Source organism: Nerophis ophidion, linkage group LG14, assembly GCF_033978795.1.
Source record: "Nerophis ophidion isolate RoL-2023_Sa linkage group LG14, RoL_Noph_v1.0, whole genome shotgun sequence".
NCBI classification, from domain to species: Eukaryota; Metazoa; Chordata; class Actinopteri; order Syngnathiformes; family Syngnathidae; genus Nerophis; species Nerophis ophidion.
The window spans coordinates 40,101,385-40,117,846 of NC_084624.1; the positions used below are offsets into that span (position 1 = coordinate 40,101,385).

Consider the following 16,462-nt stretch of genomic DNA (forward strand, 5'->3'; position numbering starts at 1 on the left):
TCGGTTGATATCGGAATCGGTAATTGAGAGTTGGACAATATCGGAATATCGGATATCGGCAAAAAAGCCATTATCGGACATCTCTAATTTAAATATGTCATTTATAAAATAACTATGTCAAATGTTTATATAAAAGAAATATAACAAAATAATAAGGTTGCTTAAATAAAATTAAGAATGTCTCAGACTACCTCCGAAAATGCAAAATGATTTGTTCCACCTAGACAGCGGAAGACAAATCACTCCACATTCTCTACTGTTCATTAGTCTTACCATATTTAACCTACTATGTGAAAGTCTGGGGGAATAATTACAAAAGCTCATTAAACTCAATAACTATACTTCAGAAAAGAGCTTTACGCATCATCAATAGGGTTGGATTACTGGACCATACTCATTCACTATTCTTACAGTCAAAATTATTGAAATTTAATGATATTATTTTGCTATATGCAAAAGGCAGGTCTTGAGGCAGCAAGTACCTCTGCCTCAAGGTAGGGGGCGATATATTGTCAACTTGCAGTTCAATGCCTTAACAGTACTCTGACTCGCGACACTGGGAGAAGTGGGGGCGCTCAAGCTAGCAGACACCGGTTTCTCCAGCGGAAGCCAGCATATATATATTTTTAAATGTATTTATAACAAACATGGCATTTTTCTTAGAGTAAGCCAACATTTGTGGGTTTTTTTGTCAGATGCAAAAATATTGTTTAATCTCTTGCAATCAAATTTAAATAATTGAATTTCTGCAAATATCGAGGATTATATATTGTATCCAAGATTAAATACTTCTCTAAACTGGACTCAGAAACATTTTAAAACTAGCTATTAGTGCACTTGTGTGCATGATGTCACTAAGATGACATATCAAAACAACGCTCATTTAAAGTGCACTTTTTGTACAGAATGTCACTACAAGAGTTTAAAACAAATAAAGTGCACTTTTGTGCATGAAATCACACAAGATATTTAAAAATCTGTAATATAAAAACAAGCTGCATAATAGGAAATCAAATTGTGTATGTCGTTCGCTATGTGGTAGGTTCCTGCGGATGTTATCTCCTTCTGTTGTTGAGTATTTTTGGTTATTGTGGAAATGGAAGACGCCAAGCCCTAAGTAGCAATACACTAAATCTACCCAAAGTTTTACTTGGGCATCGCATTGCCCATAACTATGGTGCGTTCAAGGACCCTTGATTAAATTTAGAAACCGAGGCGTCACTAGGTTTTAAATACAGGAAAATGCTTATCCCCCATGAGATGCCCTAATAATAATAAGATTAATGATGATGTTGATGATGATATTGTTGGGTAATATTATAATTCGTATTATCCACTGATGATAATTATACAACAATCAGCAAAGATCTACTTTACACTCCAAAACGAGGCCGTCAAACTAATTTTAGATCACGGGCCGCATGGAGGGAAATCTATCCCGGCGTGGGCAGGATGGCTAAAATGATAGCATAATAACTTAAAAATACATCTACGACAACTTCGGATTGTTTTCTTTGATTTAATTTGGCCGAAAATAGAACAAGCACATTCTGAAAATTAACACATCACAAATAATCCTCTTGACAAAACACTTCAAGTTCTAAAAATTAGTACAGTTTCAAAAACAACATGAAGAACACATTGAATTTAGACTTCGTTTCAGTGTATCGCCAAAGCGATTAAACTTTGGGTCAAAACCCATATGGGATTGAACAAAAAACAAAATAAAGCGTCAAATAAAACTCTTCTGTGTATCATCTACCTCATTCATCATTTCCACTGTTCACTTTCTTAAAATTTGAAAAGAAGACAATCATTTTCACAAAACTATACCAATGCGCTGTGTCTCATGCAGCATTTTAAGTGGGGTTACCAGTTGTTTATTTTACTCCTGTTTGTTTTACATTGGGTCGAGGGGAAAACTCATCTCGCGGGCCGGATTAAACCTGTTCAGGCCCGCGGGCCACATGTTTGACATTCTGCTTTAAAATCAAGGAAAACTTCCTAGATTTTAAATCATATTTAATGAATAATGACAGGTTATATGATCATTTAAATTCATATTCTGGCCACTTTATATTGAATTTGTTGGCACTTTTTTTGAGGGAAAAAAATCCTGCTTTTTAAAAAATAACAAAACCCAAAATATTTTGGTGGTTAACAAGATATGTTAACCTCATCGTTTAAAGTAAAAAAAAAAAACTAATGAAGGTTTTTACATTACCCAAATTCATGCAATAGTTTTTTTTTTACTGCATGCAAAAAATACTGTACTAAATGTGTGCGGTGACTTTGAAGTTAGAGTGGGATAGGTGACCTTTTATGAGCCTCGTTGATGGGGCCCAGAATTTGGTGCCTACCCCCTGCCAAACGTAATAACTTTTATAACGGATGCTAGAAGTTATTAAAGTGCTGGTTAGCACACTTGCTGAAAAGTGTATATTTTCATTGGGTTTCATGTGAATGACTGCCACAAACAGTTTAGCGCTTTCATTGCTACTATTTAGCCAGCACACTTCCAATTTGCGGACACGTCCATCACACATGTTTTCTTGTATCTCTTCTTCCAGAAAAAGCTTTAGTGACCGACACAGAGGAGGTGCAAAAGGCAGACATCTCGTCAACGGGGCATGGCGTCATTGATAAAGACACTCTCGGGCCTATGATGCTGGAGGTGAGAAGTCCAGTCTTTATCACGTGAAGAAGATCCAGACCAGAGAATGTCATGCTGGAGGTCTTACTACCAACACTCCAACAAACTGCTCCCTAGTTTCACCTCCTAAATGTTCATTTACGTAGAGTCCTGCGTGCGGTCAGTGTTAGTGGTAGCCTTATTTCTCTAAATGGAGTCGCGCCCTGTTAGATAGGAGTTCCTCTGGTGTCACCAAGCCTACTGTATTTACGGAGGTGTGTTAACGTACAACATGTAACCCGGCGAGGTATAAATACCTCACCCGAAAAGCAGATTAGAAACGTAGAGGGACCGAGCGCAAGCGCTAATGCGCTATTTATAGAAGTCAGCCTGATGTGCCCGTGTGATGCGTTTTTAAATCCAGGCCCGCATCTCTGTTCAATATTTTCTATTGACTAGAGCAGAAGGCCCAAGCTTGTTTCAGCAAGGGCTTTTTTGCACAAACATTGAAGAAAGGCTAATGTTGTGCCAACTTTTTTTTTTAATGAATGCCAGAGACCAATAAAAACAAATGGGGCTGGAGTCTGCCTCAATTTTGACACTTCTGCATTGGAGGATAACCAAGCAGTGTGCACATCATCATGTCACCTTGTCTTTGCTCAGGTGAATTACGATTATTTTTGGCCCAAACACGACCTGTATCAGATTTTTTCATGTCAATGAGAACATTGCAATTTTTTTTCATATCCAAAACCAAGCCTTTTTGGTATGTGGATATATATCGATATGTGATGCGACTGCAGTGTGAACGTTCCCGCGCTCTGGTCTCATTCATCTGACCAGAACGTCATCAAAAAACGGAAAGGCGTCAATATTCAGTGGCCTAGTGGTTAGAGTGTCCGCCCTGAGATCGGTAGGTTGTGAGTTCAAACCCTGGCCGAGTCATACCAAAAACTATAAAAATGGGACCCATTGCCTCCCTGCTTGGCACTCAGCATCAAGGGCTGAAATTGGGGGTTAAATCACCATAAATGATTCCCGGGCACGGCACTGCTGCTGCCCACTGCTCCCCTCACCTCCCAGGGGGTGATCAAGGGGATGGGTCAAATGCAGAGGACAAATTTCACCACACCTAGTGTGTGTGTGTGACAATCATTGGTACTTTTAACTTGAATATCATTCACCAAAATGGACAGTTACAAAATTAATAGTTGACAAATGAGCAGAAAACGTAAAAATAATGTTTTAGGAACTGGCATCAATGTTCCACCACTACCATGGCTATGACTGTTCACCCATAGACATCAAAGCAAAATATCCTGCAAACTGCCAGAGCCAAAATACTTGCCCTCTTCCTTCTTAATCCTCTTCACGCAATAATTTGGGTCAAAAAATGTTGACTTTTGCACAAAATCCTTGAAATTGCCACATATGCGCCAGTACTGAGACGACTAAAATTTATGCCATTTTTACTTCGTAAACACTGCAGGACGTGTGTCGTCATGACATCATGTCTGCAAGCGGGTCAGTTTGCTTTCCCATTAGAAATAAACATTTTTTTGGGAACGTGAACAACAACCTAAAAAGATCGGATTTGACTAAAAAAATCTGAATTTAACTTCCTTTCCGGCAGTTTGAATGTAAGCTTTATGTTTACATGTGTTACATCGCAGTCCACCATTTCGTGTAAATAATTACACGAAACATCATCTTAAAAGAGCAGAGTCTTTTTGGTAAAGAATAAACTTCACTTTGGTTTTTATGTCCTTGCTCGTAGGCACTAGATGGCTTCTTCTTTGTGGTCAACATGGAGGGCAACATCGTGTTTGTTTCGGAGAACGTCAGCCAGTATCTGCTCTACCAGCAAGAGGAACTGATAAACACCAGCGTGTACAGTGTGCTGCATGTTGGTGATCACACGGAGTTCATCAAGAATCTGTTGCCCAAAAGCCTTGGTGAGTTCCAATCTACTGTATTGTACATTCTTGCTGAAATTTCATGTCAAGTTCTGGTGCCGACATTTTCCAACCAGGCGGCCTCGCTGAGGGCAAATAATGCTAATGATGTCATGATTTGTATGAGTTTATGCAAACACTTTTCCAGTTCCTGCAAACATGTGAAGCTGTGTTTGTTGACAAAGTATAACTGCCTTCATTGCACATGAGCGCAAATATGTATTTGTATGTTTGTAAAAAAAGCAGAATACAATGGTTTGCAAATTTATTTCAACCTACCTGTATATTCAATTGAATAGACTCCAAAGACAGTTAACGTTCAAACTGGAAAACTTAATTTTTTGCAAATATTAGCTCATTTGGAATTTGATGCCTGCAACATGTTTCAAAAAAGCTGGCACAAGTGGCAAAAAAGACAGAAAAAGTTGAGGAATGCTCATTAAACACTTGTTTGGAACATCCCAAAGGTGAACAGGCTAATTAGTAACAGGTGGATGCCAATATTTGGTATGAAAGCAGCTTCCATGAAATACTCAGTCATTCACAAACAAGGATGGATGGGGCAAGGGTCACCACTTTGTGAACAAATGCTTGAGCTAATAGTCCAACAGTTTAAGAACAACATTTCTCAACGAGCTATTGCAAGGAATTTAAGGATTTCCCCATCTGCGGTCCGTAATATCATCAAAAGATTCAAAGAATCTAGAGAAATCACTGCATGTAAGCAATGATATTACGGACCTTCAATCCCTCAGGCGGTACCGCATCAAAAAGGATATCACCACATGGGCTAGGGAACACTTTACAAAACCACTGTCAGTAAAAACAGTTGGTCGCTACATCTGTAACTGCAAGTTAAAACTCTACTATGCAGAGCGAAAGCCATTTATTTATCAACAACACCCAGAAATGCTGCCGGCTTCGCTGGGACCGAGCTCATCTAAGATGGACTGATGCAAAGTGGAAAAGTGTTCTGTGGTCTGACGAGTCCACATTTCAAATTGTTTTCGGAAACTATGGACGTTGTGTCCTCCGGAACAAAGAGGAAAAGAACCATCCGGTTTGTTATAGGCGCACAGCTCAAAAGCCAGCATCTGTGATGGTATGGGGGTGTATTAGTGCCCAAGGCATGGGTAACTTACACATCTGTGAAGGCACCATTAATGCTGAAAGGTACATACAGGTTTTGGAGCAACATATGTTGCCATCCATGCTTATTTCAGTAAGACAATGCCAAGCCACGTGTTACAACAGCTTGGCCTTATATATAGTAAAAGAGTGCGGGTACTAGACTGGCCTGACTGTTGTCCAGCCCTGTCTCCCATTGATGTGTGGTGCAATATGAAGCCTAAAATATCACAAAGGAGACCCCAGACTCTTTAACAACTTAAGCTGTACATCAAGCAAGAATGGGAAAGAATTCCACCTGAAAGCTTAAAAAATTGGTCTCCTCAGTTCCCCAAAATTTACTGAGTGTTTTTAAAAGGAAAGACCATGTAACACAGTGGTAAAAATGCCCCTGTGCCAACTTTTTTGCAATGTGTTGCTGCCATCAAATTCTATGTTAATGATTATTTGCAAAAAAAAAAAAAAAGTTTCTCAGTTCAAACATTAAATATTTTGTCTTTGCAGTCTATTCAATCGAATATAAGTTAAAAAAGGATTTGCAAATCATTGTATTCTGTTTTTATTTACAAATTACACAACATCCCAACTTCCCTGGTTTTGGGTTTTGTATAATATCAATGTTAATATAACAGAGTATACATACTATACTATTAACTATGTGTTATTTAGCTGGAGTCACCCTACTACCTCTCGGGGTCCCCACATCCTACTATACAGTGGGGCAAAAAAGTATTTAGTCAGCCACGGATTGTGCAAGTTCTCCCACTTAAAATGATGACAGAGGTCTGTAATTTTCATCATAGGTACACTTCAACTGTGAGAGACAGAATGTGAAAAAAAAAATCCAGGAATTCACATTGTAGGAATTTTAAAGAATTTATTTGTAAATTATGGTGGAAAATAAGTATTTGGTCAACGATTCAAAGCTCTCACTGATGGAAGGAGGTTTTGACTCAAATTCTCACGATACATGGCCCCAATCATTCTTTCCTTAACACTGATCAATCGTCCTCTCCCCTTAGCAGAAAAACAGCCCCAAAGTATGATGTTTCCACCCCCATGCTTCACAGTAGATATGGTGTTATTGGGATGCAACTCAGTATTCTTCTTCCTCCAAACATGACGAGTTGAGTTTATACCAAAAAGTTCTATTTTGGTTTCATCTGACCACATGACATTCTCCCAATCCTCTGCTGTATAATCCATGTATCCATAGGTACAGTTAAAGTGTACCTATGATGAAAATTACAGACCTCTGTCATCATTTTAAGGGGGAGAACTTGCACAATCGGTGGCTGACTAAATACTTTTTTGCCCCACTGTATGTATTTATTTAGTTTGCCTTCTCTCTGGCCCATTTGTTTTCTCTACCTTAAATAAAAAAACCAAACAAAGAAAACAGCATCTATATCGCGACAAAAAAACCCCATAATGACTTGTGTGTTGTTTGGGAACAGTTTTGCAGTAAATCTTTTCATTAACTCAACTTACCTTAATGTGTGTTGGATGTCTTAGATGATGAGAGCAGTTGTGATTTTGGTTTACAGAATAAACAACTAAAAACTAAAGTTTTGAACATTATTTTCTCCGAATGTATACATCTGTCTAAATATGGCTAAGGACACACATTATTGCTGGTTTCCTACACGTCATTTTCATCACTAATGTAAAAATCTACATCTCTAATTTACGGGAGAGAGTTTCTCTGCCATTTTCATGTATGTTTTTGAGTGATCAGCTTGAAGCGTCGTTCTGTCTCTGACTCCCTCATCGTCATGTGACATGAGTGCGTGACTGATTTTGCTTACCGTGCTATCTTGCCTCTGATTGGCCAGTCTGTAATGTTTCGCAAATTGTGACTCATCATATAAACACCATCCAATCATGATATATTTTCTCCGTATGTATGATGTACTCAGTCATTCAGGTCATTGTATTTTGTCTGTGCGTGCGTGTATATACACTATATTGCCAAAAGTATTTGGCCACCCATCCAAATTATCAGAATCAGGTGTTCTAATCACTTGTCCTGATCACAAATGTATAAAATCAAGCACTTAGGCATGGAGACTTGTTTCTACAAACATTTGTGAAAGAATGGGCCGCTCTCAGGAGCTCAGTGGTTTCAAGGGTGGAACTGTCGTAGGATGCCAACTGTGCAACCAATCCAGGCGTGAAATTTCCTCGCTCCTAAATATTCCAAAGTCAACTTTGGCTTTATTATAAGAAAATGGAAGAGTTTTGAGAACAACAGCAACTCAGCCACTAAGTGGTAGTCCATGTAAACTGACAGAGAGGGTTCAGTGGATGCTGAAGGGCATAGTGCAAAGAGTTTGCCGACTTTCTGCACAGTCAGTTCCTACAGAGCTCTAAACTTCATGTGACCTTCCAGTTAGCCCACGTACAGTAAGCGAGAGAGCTTAATGGAATGGGTTTCAATGGCCGAGCAGCTGAATCTAATCGGTACATCATCAATCAAGTCCAATGCAAAGAGTTGGATGCAGTGGTGAAAAGCACATCGCCACTGGACTCTAGAGCAGTGGAGACGCGTTCTCTGGAGTGATGAATCGCATTTCAATTCGGTATCTCTGATGGACGAGTCTGGGTTTGGAGGTTGCCAGGAGAACGCTACATTTTGGACTGCATCGTGCCGAGTGTGAAATTTGGTGGAGAAGGAATTATGGTGTGGGGTTGTTATTCGGGAATTGGGCTTAGCCCGTTAGTTCCAGTAAAAGGAACTTTGAATGCTATATGATACCAAAATATTTTGGACAATTCCATTCTCCCAAACTTGTGGAACAATTTGGAGCTGGCACCTTCAACTTCCAACATGACTGCACCAGTGCACAAAGCATGGTCCATAAAAACATCAATCAATCAATCAATGTTTATTTATATAGCCCCAAATCACAAATGTCTCAAAGGTCTGCACAAATCATTACGACTACAACATCCTCGGAAGAACCCACAAAAGGGCAAGGAAAACTCACACCCAGTGGGCAGGGAGAATTCACATTCAGTGGGACGCCAGTGACAATGCTGACTATGAGAAACCTTGGAGAGGACCTCAGATGTGGGCAACCCCCCCCTCTAGGGGACCGAAAGCAATGGATGTCGAGCGGGTCTAACATGATACTGTGAAAGTTCAATCCATAGTGGCTCCAAGACAGCAGTGAGAGTCCCGTCCACAGGAAACCATCTCAAGCGGATCAGCAGCGTAGAGATGTCCCCAACCGATACAGGCGAGCGGTCCATCCTGGGTCCCGACGAGCGGTCCATCCTGGGTCTCGACTTTGGACAGTCAGTACTTCATCCATGGTCATCGGACCGGACCCCCTCCACAAGGGAAGGGGGGACATAGGAGAAAGAAAAGAAGCGGCAGATCAACTGGTCTAAAAAAGGAGGTCTATTTAAAGGCTAGAGTATACAGATGAGTTTTAAGATGAGACTTAAATGCTTCTACTGAGGTAGCATCTCGAACTGTTACCGGGAGGGCATTCCAGAGTACTGGAGCCCGAACGGAAAACGCTCTATAGCCCGCAGACTTTTTTTGAGCTCTAGGAATCACTAATAAGCCGGAGTCTTTTGAACGCAGATTTCTTGCCGGGACATACGGTACAATACAATCGGCAAGATAGGCTGGAGCTAGACCGTGTAGTATTTTATACGTAAGTAGTAAAACCTTAAAGTCACATCTTAAGTGCACAGGAAGCCAGTGCAGGTGAGCCAGTACAGGCGTAATGTGATCAAACTTTCTTGTTCTTGTCAAAAGTCTAGCAGCCGCATTTTGTACCAACTGTAATCTTTTAATGCTAGACATGGGGAGACCCGAAAATAATACGTTACAGTAATCGAGACGAGACGTAACAAACGCATGGATAATGATCTCGGCGTCTTTAGTGGACAAAATGGAGCGAATTTTAGCGATATTACGGAGATGAAAGAAGGCCGTTTTAGTAACGCTTTTAATGTGTGACTCAAAGGAGAGAGTTGGGTCGAAGATAATACCCAGATTTTTTACAGAGTCACCTTGTTTTATTATTTGGTTGTCAAATGTTAAAGTTGTATTATTAAATAGAGGTCGGTGTCTAGCAGGACCGATAATCAGCATTTCCGTTTTTTTGGCATTAAGTTGCAAAAAGTTAGCGGACATCCATTGTTTAATTTCATTAAGACACGCCTCCAACTGACTACAGTCCGGCGTGTTGGTCAGCTTTAGGGGCATGTAAAGTTGGGTGTCATCAGCATAACAGTGAAAGCTAATACCGTATTTGCGTATGACGTCACCTAGCGGCAGCATGTAGATGCTGAAGAGTACAGGGCCAAGGACCGAACCCTGGGGAACTCCACACGTTACCTTAACATAGTCCGAGGTCACACTGTTATAGGAGACGCACTGCATCCTATCAGTAAGATAAGAGTTAAACCATGACAGGGCTGAGTCTGACATACCAATTCGTATTTTGATACGCTCTAATAAAATATTATGATCGACGGTATCGAAAGCAGCGCTAAGATCGAGGAGCAGCAACATAGATGACGCATCAGAGTCCATCGTTAGCAATAGATCATTAGTCAGTTTTGCGAGGGCTGTCTCAGTCGAGTGATTTGCCCTGAAACCGGATTGAAAGGTTTCACATAGATTGTTAAACGCTAAGTGCTCATTTAGCTGCTCTGCAACAATTTTTTCGAGGATTTTCGAAATAAAGGGAAGGTGAGACACCGGTCGGTAGTTTACCATGAGGTCAGGATCGAGGTTAGGTCTTTTAAGGAGAGGATGAATAACCGCTTTTTTGAATGCAACGGGAACAGTGCCCGAGGAAAGTGATAAGTTTATAATATTTAGCACTGATGGACCTAATAATACAAAAAGCTCCTTGATAAGTTTCCCAGGAAGTGGGTCAAGTAAACATGTTGTTTGTTTTATTCCATTTACACGTTGTAACAATCCTTCTAATGTTATTTCATCAAAACGAGAGAAACTATTTTGGATATTTGCAGTATCCGCCGTATATACAATCGTATCTGTGTTACTATAACCCCGTTGTAGCTGGGACGCATTGTGGATGACAGAGTCTCTAATGGATGGACTTGACTGGCCTGCACAGAGTCCTGACCTGAACCCGATAGAACACTTTTGGGATGAATTAGAGCGGAGACGGAGAGCCAGGCCTTCTCGACCAACACCAGTGTGTGACCTCACCAAGGCGCTTTTGGAAAAATGGTCGAAAATTCCTATAAACACACTCCGCAACCTTGTGGACAGCCTTCTCAGAAGAGTTGAAGCTATAATAGCTGCAAAAGGTGGACCGATATCATATTGAACCGTATGGGTTACAAATGGGATGGCAATTAAAGTTCATATATGAGTCAAGGAATGTGGCCAAATACTTTTGGCAATATTGTGCGAGTGTGTGTGCGAGTGTGTGTGCGCGTGCGTGTGTGCGTGCGCTTGTGTATGTGTGTTAGATTAGGAGTTTAAAGGTGACTAAAGGGTGTTGTTTCATGTCTAAATGGCTCTCATAATATCAATATTTTTTTTCTTTTGTTGTGTCCAGTCAATCAACATAGCGGTGATTCGTTGCGCAGGAACAGCCACACCTTCACCTGTCGTATGCTCGTCAACCCGCACATGGAAGGTGACGGGCGGCAAGTGTCCGAACAGCAGGAAGCGTCCCAGCAGAAGTATGAGACCATGCAGTGTTTCGCAGTCTCCGAGCCCAAGTCTATGAGGGAGGAGGGGGAAGGTACTAGACGTCTTAAAAGTCACACATAAACATGCAATCTAGTCATCTTAGTTTGTTTGTTTTGTGGCTTCTCCACTTTCCATCTTCACTTGATTCCATCTTGATTCTATGTCTCCCTTTTATCCTATCTCTCTCTCTCTCTCGCTCTCTCTCTCAATCTCTTGTGTCCCGTCCTCTTTTCATCAGCTTGTCCTGCTGTCTTTTGGGAAAGGCTAATTAGTGTACAACACGTCGTCATCCTCCAATCTTGTCACATGCACACACACACACACGTGCACGCACACACATATATAGACGCAAGGGAAAAGAAAGTGTCTGACGCGCTAATTTTAGACATCTGACAAGCAGATATTGTGCTGATGTCTCCTTGGACAGCTGGAGGAGATCTGGTGGACAGATTTAGGCCAGCAGACTAACTTCAGTTTGCAAGTAGTCAGAGTTATAGGTTCTTGTGTTTAACTGCAGAGTTTGGAGGTGAACGGACGCTGCTGGTCCTGTTTTTGATGAGGTTGATGCATTGCCACCTCACCGCTCCTTGACAGGTTGTCATGCTTTGTTCATGTAATCAATGCTTTCTTTCCGCACCCAGATCTGCAGTCCTGTCTCATCTGCGTGGCCAGAAGAGTTCCCGTGAAGGAAAGAGCTGCCATGTCCTCATACGAGAGCTTCACAACGCGCCAGGATCTTCAAGGTATGTGGATGTGACTTTTTTAGTCAAAACCCACAATGTCAAGTTTAATTTATTCGAAGAATTTATCAGTGCCATCTTGTTCCAGGTAAGATCACATCTTTGGACACTAGCCTGCTGCGAGCCTCCATGAAGCTGGGCTGGGAGGACCTGGTGCGCCGCTGCATCCAGCGGTTCCACCTGCAGAATGACGGCGACATATCCTTTGCTAAGAGACACCAGCAAGAAGGTGAGGAGCACTGTGACGGTGTGTGCTGATATTTTATTTACTTTTTATATCTCTGCAGTGTTGAGGAATGGTCAGGCGCTCAGCCCCCTGTACCGCTTCTCCCTGTCGGACGGCGCCATAGTGTCTGCTCACACCAAAAGCAAACTGGTCAGGTCACCGGCCACCACCGAGCCGCAATTCTACTTGTCGCTGCACATCCTAAAGAGGTAATAACGCCTTCATCACTTCATCGCAAGAAGATGACGCTTAATGTCACATGCTATCATGCAAGGTTTCACGTTCACAATCACAATCAAGAGTTTGGCTCACTTGGTAGAGCGGCCGTGCAGCAACCTGAGGCTTCCTGTTTCAAATCCAGCTTCTGCCATCCTAGTCACAGCAGTTGTGTCCCTGGGCAAGAGACTTCACCCGCCTTGCCCCTGATGGGTTTTTGGTTAGCGCTTTGCACGGCAGCTTCCGCCATCAGTGTGTTTCCCGGATCATGTTTTGTTTAATTAAAGACTCCCTTAGTTCTGTTTCAGCACCCCTGGGTTTGTGTTTTCTTGGTTGCCATGGGTGCTGATTATTTTCACTTGTCTCTGATTAGTGTTCGGGACGCTCACCTGTTCCCGGGCCCTAATAAGAGAGCTATTTATTCCTGCTTTTCGTCACATTCAGTCTGGCTGTCTTGTTTGCTCCATGCAACAAGTTACATGCGTATACCGTTTGATTCCTGTTCTTGCACTAAGCTTGTTCTTGTACTGTCCACATGAACACCGATACTTTAAAAATTGCCCGTCCAGTGTTAAACGATTGCCATCCACACAAATGTGATTTTGAAACAGTCTACATCAGGGGTTTTTAACCTTTTTGACCTCGGGGCCCAACCTTTTGAATAAAGAGCAGCCGGAGGCACACTAATATATTAACACTGAATTAGTAATCTTAGTCTTGATTTTATTCTTATTCAATAATTATATCTAACTTACTTAGAGTTTAAAATGATATACTTAGTCAAATGATATGAAAGCATATGTTAATCACAAATATTATTATTAATGCTTAGGGCAGGCTGATTAGAAAAAATAATACTAATCAAATATACTTTGACATACATTTATGCACAGCTAAAAACAAATTCTAACTAAATGTATAATTAATATTAAAATATATATTTCTTAAATTAATTGTCAATGAAATTAAAGTTCAAATGAACATACAGCTTCACCACTTTAGTCATAATTTCTGCACTTAGGAAACTTCTCAGACTTTAGTGCCACACTTCTTCTGTTTGATATTGACATTACTGCCGTAAGTGGTGGAAAAGTGTATTACAACGTGTACCTCTGTAGCACATATGGACCACAGCTGAGAAACATCATTTTGGAGGCCCTGTAGGGATACTCGCGGCCCAACAATGGGCCCTGGCCCTATGGTTAAAAAACACTGGTCTACAGGAAAACACATTCACTTGCTGTCATGCACATTTTGTCCAATCAGAAGCCCAGACAAGCAGCAACAATTAACTTAATTGCATTATGCCTGTTAATGTGATAATGTATTAATATTTATTACATGTACAATCCAATGTACATTATCATAAAAATTTGCCCACATTTACAGAGAGCCCAGGAAACATTATGATTTTTATTTAGACGCCTCAAGCATGCGTGTCTGCTGCTGCAAAAAGTTAAACCAACCTTTGTGGCATTATAATGCATACGTAGTAATATATATATATATATATATATATATATATATATATATATATATATATATATATATATATATATATATATATATACAGTGAAGAAAATAAGTATTTGAACACTCTGCTATTTGGCAAATTCTCCCACTTTGAAATCATGGAGGGGTCCGAAATGTTCACGGTAGGTGCATATCTACTGTATGAGAGATAACCTAAAAAGAAAAATCCAGAAATCACAATCTATGATTTTTTAACAATTTATTCGTGCGATACAGCTGAAAAAAAGTATTTGAACACCTGTCTAACAGCTAGATTTCTGGCCCTCAAAGACCTGTTAGTCCGTATTTAAAAGTCCTCCTCCACTCCACTGTATTATCCTGGATTAGATGCACCTGTGTGAGGTCGTTAGCTGCTTAAAGACACCTGTCCACCCCATACAATCAGTAAGACCCAAACAGTCAGCATGGCTAAGAGCAAAGAGCTGTCCAAAGACACCCGAGACAAAACTGTACAACTCCACAAGGATGGAAAGGGCTACGGAGAAATTGCCACTGTTGGAGCAATCATTAGAAAATGGAAGAAGCTAAACATGACGTTCAATCTCAATCGGAGTGGAGCCCCATGCAAGATATCACCCCGTGGGGTCTCAATGATGCTAAGAAAGGTGAGGAATCAGACCAGGACTACACGGCAGGACTTCGTCAATGACCTGAAAAGAGCTGGGACCACTGTTTCCATGGTCACTGTTGGTAATACACTAAGAAGTCATGGTTTGAAATCATGCATGGCACGGAAGCTTCCCCTGCTCAAACCAGCACATGTTAAGGCCCGTCTTAAGTTTGCCAATGGCCATTTGGATGATCCAGAGGAGTCATGGGAGAAAGTTTTGTGGACAGATGAGACCAAAATGGACCTTTTTGGTCATAATTCAGTTTCAGTTTCAGTTTATTTTCAGTCTAACAAAAACATATTCAAACATAGATCACGATTCAAAAATGAATAACATGACTGAAACAGGCAGAAGCAAAAAAGCTTATATGCCCAACATAAATTTTTTACATTCAATTAAGTTACCTTTTCTAATAATTCTGCAACACAAAAAGAAATATAGTCATTCAGCATCCACATTCAGGCTGCCCCTCAACAAATAATACAAAAATATGTACCTACACACATACACGTTTCTGTAAATAGATAAACATACATACCTTCTAAATACAACATTTAACCAAACAAACATAAATTTCTAGTTCGCATAACTTTTTAAAATACATTGTGACATGTTCTTTTTGAAATTAAATGATAAATGATAAATGGGTTGTACTTGTATAGCGCTTTTCTACCTTCAAGGTACTCAAAGCGCTTTGACACTACTTCCACATTTACCCATTCACACACACATTCACACACTGATGGAGGGAGCTGCCATGCAAGGCGCCAACCAGCACCCATCAGGAGCAAGGGTGAAGTGTCTTGCTCAGGACACAACGGACATGACGAGGTTGGTACTGGGTGGGAATTGAACCAGGGACCCTCGGGTTGCGCACGGCCACTTTTCCACTGCGCCACGCCGTAAATACTGAGTCACTCATTTTTATTTCTTTACCACTATGCTTGTTTGGAGGAAGAAGAATGATGCATACCATCCCAAGAACAGCATCCCTACTGTGAAGCATGGGGGTGGTAGGATCATGCTTAGGCGGTGTTTTTCTGCTCATGGGACAGGAGGACTGTACTGTATTAAGGAGAGAATGAGTGCAGCCATGTATTGTGAGAGTTTGGCCAAAAACCTCCTTCCCTCAGTCAGAACATTGAAGATGAGTCGTGGCTGAATCTTCCAACATGACAATGACCCAAAGCACACAGCAAGGAAAACCAAGAAGTGACTTCGTAAGAACCATATCAAGGTTCTGGAGTGGCCTAGCCAGTCTCCAGACTTAAATCCAATTTGAAAATCTTTGGAGGGAGCTGAAAGTCTGTGTTACTCAGCGACAGCCCAGAAACCTGACTGATCTAGAGAGGATCTGTGTGGAGGAGTGGGCCAAAATCCCTCCTGCAGTCTTTGCAAACCTGCTGAAGAACTACAGGAAACATTTGGGCTCTGTAATTGCAAACAAAGGTTACTCTACCAAATATTAATGTTGGTGCTCAAATACTTATTTTCAGCTTTATCACACAAATAAGTTGTTAAAAAAATCATAGATTGTGATTTCTGGATTTTTCTTTTTAGGTTATCTCTCATACAGAGGACATGCACCTATCATGAAAATTTCAGAGTCCTCCATGATTTTAAGTGGGAAAACTTGCAAAATAGCAGGGTGTTCAAATACTTATTTTTTTCACTGTATGTATATATATATATGTATATATATATATATTACATGTACAGTGATATG

General features: G+C 40.7%; 1 protein-coding gene across 2 annotated transcripts in view; it reads left to right on the forward strand.

Annotated features, from left to right (window-relative positions):
• LOC133568679 (nuclear receptor coactivator 2-like) overlaps window positions 1–16,462 on the forward strand; it is a 73,307-nt gene that overhangs the window by 34,778 nt on the left and 22,067 nt on the right. For both annotated transcript variants that reach the window (XM_061920765.1, XM_061920764.1), the window contains exons 4-9: window positions 2,571–2,674; window positions 4,410–4,587; window positions 11,274–11,462; window positions 12,052–12,153; window positions 12,239–12,379; window positions 12,438–12,585. In XM_061920765.1, the coding sequence (XP_061776749.1) occupies window positions 2,571–2,674; window positions 4,410–4,587; window positions 11,274–11,462; window positions 12,052–12,153; window positions 12,239–12,379; window positions 12,438–12,585 (862 nt within the window). The remainder of the gene's footprint in view (window positions 1–2,570; window positions 2,675–4,409; window positions 4,588–11,273; window positions 11,463–12,051; window positions 12,154–12,238; window positions 12,380–12,437; window positions 12,586–16,462) is intronic.